General features: G+C 34.1%; 1 protein-coding gene across 4 annotated transcripts in view; it reads right to left on the bottom strand.

Annotated features, from left to right (window-relative positions):
- Positions 1-14,790, bottom strand: part of LOC141551991 (protein C-mannosyl-transferase DPY19L1-like) — a 121,608-nt gene that overhangs the window by 38,508 nt on the left and 68,310 nt on the right. For all 4 annotated transcript variants that reach the window (XM_074284305.1, XM_074284304.1, XM_074284306.1 and 1 more), the window contains exons 10-13: positions 13,954-14,031; positions 4,909-4,995; positions 3,366-3,425; positions 62-142 (exon numbers count right to left, since the gene is read on the bottom strand). In XM_074284305.1, the coding sequence (XP_074140406.1) occupies positions 62-142; positions 3,366-3,425; positions 4,909-4,995; positions 13,954-14,031 (306 nt within the window). The remainder of the gene's footprint in view (positions 1-61; positions 143-3,365; positions 3,426-4,908; positions 4,996-13,953; positions 14,032-14,790) is intronic.

The following is a 14,790-nucleotide window of genomic DNA, read 5'->3' as shown; positions in this document are numbered from 1 at the left end:
AAAACTGGAAGATTTACTATGAAATAATGCTTTTATATGCTAATTAAAAGAAAGCACATACATGATCTGAAACAGCAAAGAGTTGAGATAATGTCACTTTCAAAATGATTGTTCCGCTCCACCAAAGAAAACACTGAATTATCTATGAAATAAAAGATAAATGTCAGATACTAAAAATTATTCGTATCAAAAAAAGTAATATATCCTTCTTACAAATGAAAAGTATAGTCAAATTCATATAAAGGGCATTTCTAGATATCTCAAACTGGGAATTTTTGCTTAAAGTTCTGGATTGCAAAAGTAGGCCATTTTACTAAGTATTTTATACATATTATCTACTTTGATTTTATGAAAACAAATATGTCAAATATGCAAATGACAAAAATGTAATATATTAATATTCTAGAGGCCAAAAGAAGGAAACAAAAAGTTACAACGAGCTCTAGCAAATCCAGTAAGTCAGAATCTGAATCTTTTAATAAACAAATTCCTGAAGGCCAAATCCTAAGCTGGTTCCTAGAAATACAAAAACAAAAATGCCAACTGCCCTCTTACAGTCTTTGCTGGAAGTCTTTGCATGAAACATTAAAACTGAATCCAACATGATTCAGGAGGTAAGGCACTAGCAGCATGATGACTGGGTCAGCATAGACCATGCAGGTGGTGACACATCTGAACTAAGCCTTGAAGGAAACTAAAGATTTTAAGAAATAGGAGAGGATTCATTCTAGGATATAGGGGAGGCCAGGACAAAAACAGGGAGGTGGCAAAGTATTATATATGAGGAATAGTAAGAAAGCTAACTTTGCCAAATTGCACAGAAGGAAGTACTATGTACAGAATTTTTTCACTTGGGAGAAAGAAAACTGCGTTAACTACAAGCTAAGTGAGGTGTTATTGCAGAGTTCATGTAAAACAGACGTGGAATTTTAGAGAGTTTGCAAACTCTCAATATGATATGATACCTAAAAGACCTAATGTCATGTTGGAATGAAATATTAGAAAAATTAGGTCAAGAATCTTGGACCTTATAACTATCCAAAGAAGTGGCCAAGAGAACAGCAATACCTGCCAACTTATCTACAGAACATTTTTATGAAAAGAGGCAGTTACTGCAGTGAAGTCCTAGACTTTGGGTCAGAAATTCCTGCGTTCAAATCCAGCCCGAGATCTTCTACAACATGTGATCCTGCAAAAGTCACTTGCCTTCTGTTGGCATTAGCTTCTGTAATTACCATTAAAATGAGACTAATAATAGCATCTGCCTCCTGGGATTATAGTGAAGATCAACCTCTGGTATTATACAAACACTAGACACTAGAAATAAACAGCAGCACCAATATAGTAATAATGATGCAATAGCACTAGTATTATTACAATAAAGTAGGCCCAGAAATGAACTGGAGAAATAAATATTCTGAAACCAACACATGTGACATAAATATCAATAATTATATTCTCTCAGAGATTTCCATATGTAAGCTGGATTATTACTCGATCAGGAATGTTTTAGAGAGGCTTCTGATTTGGGTATAGCCTAGACTGGATGAACTTTGAGGTAACTTTCAATTCTGAAAACCTATAATCCTATGAATTTTCTAATGAATCACTCTTCAAGCCAAAGTTCTAACCTATTCTAAATACTTTTATCAATCCTCCCTCTTCCTAAATCAAGATGATTCTAGGTTGACAGAAGTCATTTATCAAAGACTATCAGAAAGACCAATGTATAACCAAATCCTGTTTGTTCTGGAATTACCCTAAAACTATAACTTACCTATAATTTAAATTTCTATTAGCTCCCCAGTAAGGAATTTCCATCCTCAAAGGTTCTACTCAATCTAGGAAAGCCCCTGCAAATCTGTTAATAATAAAAGCACCTCTGTGAGATACGTTATAAAGGTTCATGGACTTCATCTGAAAAGTTAATGTCTTCTCTTACGGTCCTTATGATATGGGTAAAGAAACAACGCCAAGTACTCTGTTCTCTGCTGGCAAAGCCACAGTACTTCTGTGGGGCTTGGCTCACACCTAGATCACAAATCCAACCCTTACCTCACAATGGTATCTCACTTCCAGCTGCAGACCCAGTCCCTGCCAAACTTCAACCAGACCTACCATGGTGAGCCAGGTGAATCAGCATCTGAGGGCCTCTGGACACAAAGGGGCTCCAACTTCAGACAGCTTGCACAGCTCAGACCCAAGGCTTTCCAGGGACACATACATGCTACAAATTCCCAAATATCACAAGAGTTGCCCAGTAATCCAAAGGTAGGACTATTCTATAATGGGTTGCTCTCCCTTGGCTCCACTGCTCTCTCCTTCCAAACCTGCATTTTCACTCCAAGTCATTGTTCCATGACTCTTAAGACCCACAGGAGGCCTGGGCCTATAATTCACTAAAAATCTGCCTTGCATATCAGATGAAGGTAACAGTACAAGCTCTTTCACATATTTAAATGATCAGCATGGGGAGGAGATGCCATCAAGGACCTTTGGGAAGCAGATTTCTAATGAACAGAGAGAAGACTCTTTTAATAATGAGCTGTCCAAAAATGGAGCAGGCTGTTTCGCAAATGGCAAACTCTTCTTCACTGGCACTGTTCAAGCATCACTTCACTGAAGTTAGGGAAAAGGTACCTTAGTGACCTCTATGGTTCCTTCCACTTTTAAGATCCTAGTTATATTCCTCCTATATCTGGGAATAATTCTGGATAATTATGATATTCTTCAAGAACTTAACTGTTAATTCAGTAATGGTATAGGCTTGAGAAAAATCTTGGTAGTACTAATAGTCTCTATATTAACATGCTTATTTTGACTACCAAAGATATACACATTAGCAAAGTATAGATAAATGTAGAACAATATTTGGCCATTTTTAGTGGAGAGAAAGGAAGATGAAAGATTGGAGTGAAACTAATATGATAAGACAGAGTAAAGGGAAGATGATATACAAGAGACATAATCTAGCACACTGAATAAAATGAAATTAGGAAAAAGTTAGAACAGAACCCAAAGGATAGCATGAAAACAAAAGAAATCAAGTGAAGTGGATAAAAGGAAAAAAAGCAAGAAGCTATGGAAAAGCAGTGTGTGTTCAAGACAGAAGGATGGGATGCAAAAAAAAAAAAAAAAGCCAGAATAGAGGGTGACATGGGGAAACAAATATGTAAAGCAATAAATGGAATAATTAATTGAAAATATTACTCATTTCTCCTACTTATTTATCTATAGGAGGCATTATGTAATCTAAGTTATTTTTTCTTCAAAGTATGATACTGGCTAAATCAACTACATTTAAAGCAATTATTCAATTTAAACATAAGTTTAAAAGAAAAATATTAAAACTTATTAAACCTTACCCAAAAAGTAAACTCAGATGACTGCAATTTTTGGATTTTATTTCTTTTTTTCATAATACCCTAGAGAGAAAGAATTTCATAAAAGAATGGAAAATTGTAAGCACTTGAATGTAATTTATTCATAGGTGGTACAATGGAAAGAGTGCCTGGAATCAGGAAGACTTATGTTCCTGAATGACTCAGACACTTCTTACCTGTGTAATCCTGGACAAGTCACTTAACCCTGTTTGCCTCAATTCCTAATCTAAAAATGAACTAGAGAAGGAAATGTCAAAGCACTTCAGTATCTTTGCTAAGAAAAAAAACCAAATGGGGCCACAGAAAAGTCAGACATGACTGAACAACAAAAACATTTTGCAGGGTGATCTTCTCAGCTCTACTGTTTATTATTCTCCTTCAGTTCTAACATCTTTAGATATTATACATGATAAATCTGCTATGGGGAAAAAAAACCACGCAAAAGTCTGTGATCATGAATTGGGTGCAACTAACAAGAATTTATTTTGAGGGGCAGTTCCACAACTACTCAACATAAAATTGTAGCCAATCAATCAGCTTGTCTTTCAGTAGAAAGAAGCTCTGGGCCTTCTCCTGGAAGGTCACTCCATCAAAGTGAGATGGCAAATGAGGTAGTCGGGGAGCTCCACCTTGACATGCAACAAAGCAGATGAGAAATTAATGGCATCTCCTGGGAGGCAAAAAGGCAGTGGGGATAAAGAAATAGATCATTCCACACCATAACCATGGACCACGTGAAAACCCAACACTAAATGTTAGAAGGGCCCTTTGCACACTTAAAAGTAGAAATGATTATCACAATTAAAATGTGTATTCTTATTCAAGAATTATTATTATTAATCAAATATATTAGACCTTGCCTTCAAAGCCATTCAAAGAAATAAGACATTTATACTGTACCTGCAGGGGCTAAAAAGTATGTAACATATAATACAATTGTCTTCTCTGATCCTCATAATGTTTTAGAGATGGAGGCTATAGCTCTGACCAGACCCGTACCACACATGATGAAAACAGAGCTTAAGTTCTGTGACTTATTCACAAGGGCAGGATTTAAATTTCAGTTTGCCAGGTTCCAAATTCAGCTCTCTTTCTAATACTCTATACTTTCTAACACAGTGACTTTTCATTTTTGACCAAAGGCAACATTAATTAACTTAATCACTCACTTTACTCATTCTCTGAATGGCTTTTTCAAAAAGCTAATTTCAAAAGCAGAGTTCTCAAATATTTTGCACAATGGCCACATTCTTAAGAGTAAGTAATATAGTTAACTAATATGATTATATAGTTTAATAATATAGTTTAATAAAGTTTCTTAATATTGGTTCCTTAACACGGTAGTTGTGTTTTTTTTTTTTAATCTGGCCTGGTCAAGGAAAGAAAAGAGATAGACTTTATTTGGGAAATTCCTGCTTTATTAATGAAAAAAGAAATTTGTATTCTCCATTAATCCCTTAGGTCTGGGTCAAAAATACTCTCTTTTTAATGGGTGAAAAATTATATCAGCTAAGCAAATACTTACCCATGTTATTATCAAAGAGGAGGCAAAATAAGATGACAAATATGTGCGATTTCCAAACATTAAAATAAAACAGATTGCAATAGAAACCTGGGGAAAAAAACAAAAAAAGATGAAATAGAACTGATTACATGTAATACTTTGTTATAATAAAAAAGAACATGTTGGCAATGCACATTTTCTATAATAAAAGTAATTGTTATGGGCAGAAATAAGAATAAGACTAAAGTTAATGGATATGTACTTTCAATGTAAATGGAAGTCTTTAAACAAAAAGATTAAAGCCCCAAAGCTATCTGAAGTCCATTTATTCATTTCTTCTTCATCTATAATTTTGCCAAAATAAATAAATAAATAAATAAAATTAACTTTGCCACTGTTCACAGAGAGAAGTATAAAGGAACACTAAGTTACAGGCATTTGTTTTCTACATTTTTAAGTCTACTATCTGTTGTGTTGAATGAAGATGTATTCAATAACTAAAGTTAAAAGAAACTGAAACGCCCAGTTTTTATCAATAGAGATCCCAAGCTAGGTAAAGTGGTAGATGATAAGACCACCTAGCAATAAATTCACATTTTGGTTTCCATGAATTACACCATGGATGACTGAGAGAATCTGACACTCTAATCCCTCAAAGACACTGATGATTTCTGTATAATCTGCAAGAACAGAAGGGCTGACAAATGTCTTCTAAACAGTAGATGCCACACCCTGGGCGTTGTGATCTAACTGCAGCCAAGACCAAAAAGCCAAGCTGGTATTTTGTAAAGTTTTTTTTTTAAGTGATGATTTTATTAAGTACAAGTTTTGGCATTTTCAACTCTGCCATAGAAGATTAGGCTTAGATGCCACAATGTTTGGGCTTGCAATGAGGAAGACCCGAGTTCAAATCTGACCTGACACTTACTAGCTGGATGACGCTGGGAAAGTTATTTAATTTGTCTGCCATAGTTTCCCCAACTATAAAATGGAGAATAATAGCACCTGTTTTTCAGGGCTGTTGTGATGATCAAATGACATTTAAAAATACTTGGTACAGTGCCCGGCATAAAGTAGGTTCTATATAAATTCTTCTTTCCTTTCTAACTAGATCTATGAAGTTACATAGGCATAGTGTATCTTGACTGGTCAAGATATCCAGCAAAATTTATCTATATTTATGGAAAATATTGAAATGCAGACTAAATTAAAGTGTAATTAGATGGACTCATAAATCATTTAATGGCAGGATGAAAAATTACAAGTTAATTAACTAATATCAATCTGGTAAGTTTCTATTAAAATATCAAAAGGCTTTGTTCTTTGGATTCTGTTCTATTCACAGAATTATTAATTAATAACTACTGCTTGCTGTTAAATTTGCAGATAAGAAACTGAAAAAAAATACTCTTTTTTCTGGAACCTAGAGTTAGGAGCCAAAAACAAAAATCTTAATAGGCTAAAATGAAGGGCTTAATCTAACAAAATAAAGTATTGCTAGGGAGTAAATGTAACATTCTATACTTTGATTCAAAAAGCAATCTGCCCTAGATAGGAAAGACAAAATTAGCTCTGAACTTATTTAAAAAAAATACTTGAGTAGCAGTAAGTTTAATATAATGTGTGATGTGGAAGCCAAAGAAACAAATACAATTTTAGATGACACTAATAAAACATAAAGACCAAGGAACTCAGAACTAAAATGTTTGGTTATGGATTATAACCTTCCTTGAGAAGGCATCTACTTTATGATCTCTACATTCTCTCTTTTCAATCTCTTAATTCCATTCAATCCAGATTTTTTCCTTATTATTCAAAGTTAAATTATTCACAGTTGTCTCCCAGGGTAACTACCAAATTCAATCACTTTTTTTCAATCCTCATTGTCCTTGACCCTTCTGCAGCCCTTAATACTACTTAAAATTCTCCTCTCTGGGTTTTAAGGACATCATCCCATTCTCTTGGTTTTCTTCTTATTTGATCACTCTTCTCTGTCTCCTTAGAGAGATTTTCATCCAGATCATGCCCTCCAACCATAAGTGTCATACAAAGCTCTGTCTTGGATCCTCATGGCTTCTCCCTTTCTACTACTCCACTTAATGACTGCCTGAAATAATCTCCTTCCAGGCCTCCCTGCCTCCCTTCAAGTCTCAGCTAAAATTTCAACTACAAGAAGCCTTTACCAATCTCTCTTAATTTTAGTGCCCTCTCAGTAATTATTTCCTATTTATCCTGTAGACAGCTTGTTTGTATATATTTGTTTTCTATTTTTAACATTAGATTGTAATTCCTTAAAGGTAAGGGCTGCCTTTCTACCTATCTCCAGTGTTTAATTAATATTTCTGACTACCATGCCTAAGTTTATAATATTTTATCATGATCTTTTTATGATCTATTTGGGATACATACCTAGTAGTGGGTATTGCTTGGTCAAAGGGTATGCACAGGTTGGTTGCCCTTTGGGCATAATTCCAAACTGTTCTCCAGAATGGTTGGATTAGTTCGAAACTCCAATAATAGTGGATTAGTGTCCCAATTTTCCCATATCCTCTCCAACATTTATCACTTTCCTTTTCTGTCACATTGGCCAATCTGACAGATATGAGATGATATCTCAGATTTAATTTGCATTTCTGTAATCAATACTGATTTAGAGTACTTCTTCATATACCTATAGACAACTTTGATTTCTTCATCTGAAAAATTACCTGTTCATATCCTTGGACCATTTATCATTTGAGGGAACGGCTTTTATTCTTGTAAATTTAACTCAGTTCTCTATGTATTTGAGAAATGAGACCTTTATCAAAGGACAATTGCTGTAAAAATGATTTCCCAACTTTCTGCTTTCCTTATAATTTTGGTTGCATTGATTTTGTTTACATAAAAGCTTTTTAATTTAATATAATCAAAATTATCTATTCTCATTTTATAATATTCTTCCCTTTCCCATAGATCTGACAGGTAAAGACTATTCATGCTCTTCTAATTTGCTTGTAGTGCTTAATATTATTCTTTACCTCCCTAGTTTCTCTTTTATTTTTTGGTTGGCTTTATTAAGTTCTGAGAAGAAACAGTTGAGGTCCCCTCATCACTAGTATTGTTTTGCTCCCTGTTTCTTCCTGTAACCACTTAACTTCTCCTTTAAGAATTTGGATTCTATGCCACAGGCATATATGTTTAGCATTGATATTGCTTCATTGTCTATAGTACCTTTTAGCGAGATGTAGTTTGCTTCCTTAACTCTTAATTATGTCTATTTTTGCTTTGATTTTGTCTGAAATCAAGATTGCTTTTTTTTTTTTTTTTTTTTTTTTTTACTTCAGTTGAAGTATAATAGATTTTCTCCAACCCCTTGCTTTTACTCTGTGTGGGTGTGTCTGTTTCAACTGTGTTGTTTTTGATCTACTCTGCTATAAGCTTCCATTTTCATGGGAGAGTTCATTGCATTCACATTCAGTTATGATTACTACTTGTGTACTTCTCTAGGGAAGGAACTTTCTTCACTAAGGAGTTCACTTTAACAATGATTTTAGATCCAGTCCATATCTCAATTCCATTAGATTGGTTACTCAGAAAAATATGCTGTAAGTATAGTGTAGCTATATTTTAGTAAAGAACTATGTTCTTGTGTAAAAGAAGAAAAAACATGAGCTTAGTGATAGCACACACTAGTTGGAGTCAGAACTACTGAAATAGGTCCACAGATCAGTTGACCATCAATGATCCCATGTCTACAGAAAAAGTAGCAGAGCCCTCAAATATGCACATGGAACATCTTTGGAATCCAGGCTTGGTCCTATACTATTTTAGTTCTTCATAAATCACTTCAATTTAAAATGGCATTTTTATTAAATCTGCATATAACAAAAAGTTAAAGTGGCTGGCTAATATGTTTGATGATTTTATAGTTCAGTAAAATCTCAAAAGGCTATATAATGGGTCCAAATCTAAGATAAAATCAAACAGAAAATTTTAGTCTTATACAGAATAACTATTTTTAGAACAACCAGAAAATGAGCTTTTGGTATTCTAAATGTGAACTATAAATCAATGACTAAGGAATGAATGTATTTGACTAAAATAAATCCTATCAATTTTGATATTCTTACTATAATGAATTGGTCTATAAGGACACCAGCTAAAAGTAAAGACGGTTTACACATCTGTCTTAGAAAGGGAAAAGAATTGGCAGATTATGTTTTTTTTCATGTATTCAAAGATAACAAGAAAATTTTGTGGGATTTTTGAACATTTCATGTTGAAGTGTTTATAATTATCTGCAAAAAGACTATGAAAGTATGAGAACCTAGGTACCAAAATCTCTGAAAAAGAATGAAAAACCATCCTATAAAGAACTTGGTAATACCTTCCAAATTAAACTAATATATATATAGAGATACTAAATGATTTTATCCCAGTTTGGGATAGATGAATATTGTGGAAAATGTGAATTAGGAATAAGAAATAAAACATACCAAGAACTTGATTATGACCTAAAATATGCCCTAAAGGCATCATAGTAAGACTATGACAAAAGTGAAATAAATAGTATTTTTAATTTTTTATAAATATATTTTACTTTAAATTGACAGTATTTCTACAGTTAGAGAATAACCTCTTATTAATTTGGGAGACAGTAATAAAACAGTTTTCTGAATATAAAGAGACCACCAACTTATTATTAGATCAAAAATCATGGGACTGTAGATTTAGAGACAGATTCTGAAAGTTCATCAAGTCCAAACCTCTCATATCAAAGGAAATAATGAGGCCTATGTGAGTAAAGTGACTTGCCCAGGTCAACATTTCATAAGTGTCTTAGTAGGGATTTGAACCCAGCTTCTATTACCTCAAAGTCCAGTTCTTTTATTTTCTATTTCACAATCAAAATTAATAAAATACAAATAAAAAAGGTTAAAAAGGTTGGCTGTGTAAACAACTATAATGAGCTATGTATTTAAATGGATTACTGAAGATAAAAAGATGTGATGGATGAAATAAACAACAAAGAAATTTATTACATTAATTTCATTTGGAGATTGGGCCAACAAAAACCAACTGTCACAACAAGGAGATAAAAAAGAACCTAAAAAGCACCTAAGTTAGCAAATATTTGACTTACTTGCCAAGAGGGAGATGGTAGCCATGGACAGCACCACTTTATAATATAAATGTTTGTTAAATCTTAAAAGAGAAAAATGGTGGAAAATTAATAATAATATCATTCCATAAAAACAAAGAGTAGTAGTAAACTGATTAAAAAAAGAAAAGCTAGCTTCAAGAAAAAATTAATAAGAAGCCAGACTACAATAATAAAGTGATACCAAAAATTCATAAGGAAATCCACATGGACAACAACAAACAGAAACAAAATGGAAAAGATCTGCAAAAAGTTTTCATAACAAACCTTTTCACCACCAAGTGACCAGATACCAACTCTTAACATCACAGGCTTAGAAATACATATAGACACAGAAGAAATAGAATAAAAAAGCAGAAGTGAGGGAAGGAGAGAAGGAGTAGGACTAAAACTAGTACACATAAAAGAAGAGATGCTGGAGGCAACACAAGTGTAAATATGTTGAAGTATCAATTAATTACTAAGTTACCTTGAAAAGGTGGAGAAATGGAAAGATATCCAAGAAATAGAAAAAAAAAAATTAGACTTTAATAGTAGCAAAGAAAAAGCTGACTAAGGACATATAAACTACTGACTTATATATCTATTTTCCCAACTACATAAAATTTTTATAAGAATCATCTATACATACATCAATAGCATCCCAAATTAGGATAGAACTAGGAGGCAAAATTTTACAAATGATAACAGTAGTGAACATCTTTATCTTAAAGCAACTCAGAATCAAAGAACATGAGATCCCACTATATTTATTATAGGTTGTTTTTTTTAAATGGTTTTGATTTAATAAAAGAAACTATCAAGATCTCTCTTGTACAAAATTAAGATAACCTTGACTAACAACCATTAGCATTAGGCATGACAAAGTAAGCTGGTCAAAGAAAAGACTTAATGGTAGGGCCATGATAAAAAGCAGGGTTTCCTCTCACTGGTGATCTTTTTGTAGATAACTTCGTGTTGGTTGCATCAATCCCTTGAACACTGCAGAACTTCTCAGATTAGGTCCATGACCACTCAAAAGAATCTGATCTAATCACTCTCATAAGAAAAAGCAAGTGGTTGAAGAATATCTACTGTCCAGATAAAATATGCAGTGAGATAAATAACCAAAAGACTGATCTTTCAGTATATGTATGTGTGCATATATTCTCTTTATGATTTTATGAATGGATAGAGAAAAAGGAGGAAGGAGAAAGATGAATGCTGAAATTAAACAGGATGAAGAGGCCAGATATTATAATACTTTACAAACAACAGAACTCCTTTAATGATCCTACACTTTCAAATCTATCAGGATTGTATGGATGTGAGTCATGAACACTACAGTTTTTAAAAAACTAAAACTGAGAATCATCCAAAGGATATTGGAAAAGCCTTAAAGAACAAAAATCAATCAACTAGCATTTATTTAAGCATTTACTGTGTGTTTGTGCTAACTTCAGGGGAAAAACAAAGAAATGGTGTCATAAGAGAAATAAAGGATCAAAAAGGATTATTTCAATTTATGATGGAGGGAGAAAACCATTGAACTTTATTGATATCATTGATAAACTTGTATATCAAGAGATAAAGAAGGAAGATAAATGGAATAAATAATTCAGAAAGACACAGACAAGAGACATAGACTTGGCAGTCCTGTATGGATGGCATGCTATCTAATGAGCTAAAGGGAATATTCAGACTGTTGAGATTACCCATATTTAAGGTCTTTCCCTTGACTTGAAAAAATCAAATTCACAAGATCTAATGATAGCACTATGATGAAATAGGATTTCCTATAATTGGAGAAGTGTGGTTCTGCAGTAATAGTCTCAAAAGAGCTATTGTTTTGAGGGCACTTTTAACTCTACAGGAGTCTATGGTGATAGCAGCTGAAAATGCCGAGTCCTGCTGTCCTGTGTCCTATTAGATTTAGCCAAGGGGAATAGGAAATACATTATGCCAGAGAAACAAGAGGCAGGGATGCGGGGTAGTGTTCCAGGTATGGGGAACACCCAGGACGAAGGTTCAAGACAGGAAATGGAGTATCTTTTGAGATCTATGAGCAGGCCAGTGTACCAGGCCAGTTTTATCGGGACAGTAGATAATTCTTCAACCACATAAGTAAGCGAAGGGGACTCAAGTACAAGACTGTAAAAGGGGAAAAGGCCAATTTATACAAAGCTCTCAGCACCAAACAGTGAAACTTTACACTTAACCCTGGAACTCAGTGAGCCACATGGCCAGACCAATTTTAGAAAAATCAATTAAGGGAAGGGTAGAGTAGGTAGAGTCTTGAGGCAAGGAGGAAATTTCCACAGCCTGGGGAAGAGGTGACAAGAGCCTGAACTAGGGTTGTGACTGTAAATGGAGATAAAAGATCTAGTGACAAGATGCTAAGAAGGTAGGAACAAGGTGTGGATAATATGTTAGAGTGTGAAGTAAGAAAGAGGAATAAAGGAAGATAATCAATGTTGCTGGCCTGGGTGACTGGAAGGATAATAACACCCTCACAGTAACAGAAAAATTTGGAAAAAAGAAGTGTTGGTGTGAAAGGGGGAAGGGGAAAGACAAGACATCCAGTTCAAATAACTAAGGATGGAAATTATGCAATTGTGGCTCAAGTGAGAAATCAGAGTTGGATATCTAAATCTGAGAATCATCTACAGAAAAATGATACTTGAATCCATGGAATCTGATGAGATCACCAGGCAAGATAGAAAAGAAGAGGCCCTGTGATAGGGATAGGGAACCTTTTTCTCTACTAAGGGCCATTTGGATATTTCATCATTTACAGGCCATACAAAATTATCAACTTCTAGAATTCAAGCAGAGGGAGGCTGTTGTACTTAGTTTTCAGCTCTTCATCACCCATGGCTGTCTTGGCAGGGTCAAACCAAATGATTTCATGGCCCTCCTACATTCCTTGGGTTGGACGTTTCCCACCCCTGGCCTAGTTGATAAAGTCTTGGAAGATATCCATAGTAAATCTCACAGAATAAAGTGGAAAATTGGCAGAGAGCAATGAAGAGTGAAGAGAAAGAAGCAGTCCCAAGTATTGCTATCAATGGGTTTGGTGAACTGTGAGGTAGGGTCCTAATTAGAAAGAACAGATGCACAGGAGTCACAGAAGGTTAAGAGGAGAAAAGAATGTACGGAAAGCTGCAAGGGAAAGTACAAAAGCTAATCTGCAAAGACAGACAAGCTTGTCTTGTTCCACTAAAGGTCAAGTTCAGACTAGATAATAAATTATTTGGGTACCCAATCAGCCCCATTTCTTGATTTGTTCTAGCTCTGTTTAGCAGCACATAAATAAGAACAACTAGGATGACCGGGGAAAGTAACTCAAGAGTTGAAGTGTCAGCAGGTATGAAAGAGATAGGACAAATGATGAGCTGATTCACCAAGGGGTCAAGACATGCAACAAAGAGTGCAGCCAGTATAAGGTTGACATATTGAGAAAGAGCTAAGGAGTGGAGAGATGGAGGGAGTGGGAAAGATGAAGGGATAAGGATGAAGAAAAGGTACAGAGCTCATAAAACAGGGAAAGATAAAATGACAAAAGATTATAATCAGATTACAATGTTACTATGGGCAGCCAGGTGGCAAGATAGTGCAAAGAGCTCAAATCAAAGAAAAACACTTCCTAGCTGTGTAATCCTGGGCAAGTCACTTAATCCCATTTGCCTCAGTTTGCTCAAATGTAAAATGAGCTGGAGAAGGAAATGACAAACACGGGAGTATCTCTGAAAACCTCAAATGGGGATACAAAGAGGCAGACATAACTGAAAACTAAACAACAAAAATGTTACTATGCAAAATATAATTAATGTATCTTAACTGAGCCTACTTTAAACTTCTATAATAAAGTATATAAAATAACTAGTAAACTTGCATCAAAGTATTTGAATTCATTATCAAATTAAATGATAATAAAAAATTACCATATTCACAGCAATGATCTTCAGAAATTTGTATGGCTCAATATACCCCACAACATACATAGGAAATAATGAAGCCATCTGAAAAAAAAATATAGTGAAAATGTTGTTTAAAATTTAATTATTAGTCTCAGATGCAAAACTCACTAGAGAAAACACTTCTAAATATATTGGCATTATGATAAAAAACCCTTTTCTAATTTTACCTGACAAATGGCTTCCAAAAAGCAATGTCCATTTAGAAAACAAGGAACCTCAATTATAGAATAACTTAATGTTTCAGAAACAAAACTTAAAAAAAAATAAAGTATTCAATTATTTCATAAATGCATATTATTTTTATAAAAGGCTAGTTCATAATTTAACATTTCTATCTCCTTTAAAAGTTTATCCAGTAGACACTATCTCTATTATAAAGGATTTTAATATGAAAATATTTTAATTTCCAGATGACATATAGATAAAAACTTCTACACTGAATGATACTTCCCTCTAGCATGGAGGTGATCACTGATTCTTAAAAGCTTGGCCCATACTCTGACAGACTCTACCATGAATAGATTTACAGCAGAGTTCTGGTAATAAACTGTGTGCTCTTTTCTTGCTCTAGCCTCAGAACACGCTCATAAGCAGACTGGCCACTTAGCAGTAGATTCTTTGACCATGGCTACCCATGAGTTTGCTATAAAAGTGAGAATGTGGTGGAAAATGGGGCTAAAGGTGTTAACTTTGAATACCTATTTTTATTTGACTTGTACACATTAGTTGGTGATACTTTAAACATTAAACCTTTGTCCAAAAAGCTAAAACTAAATATTCTTTATATAAATTTTCAATTTA

This window comes from Sminthopsis crassicaudata, chromosome 1, assembly GCF_048593235.1.
Source record: "Sminthopsis crassicaudata isolate SCR6 chromosome 1, ASM4859323v1, whole genome shotgun sequence".
Taxonomy (NCBI): Eukaryota; Metazoa; Chordata; class Mammalia; order Dasyuromorphia; family Dasyuridae; genus Sminthopsis; species Sminthopsis crassicaudata.
Note: the sequence above shows the minus strand (reverse complement) of the source record. Positions and strands in the feature narration are given on the sequence as shown.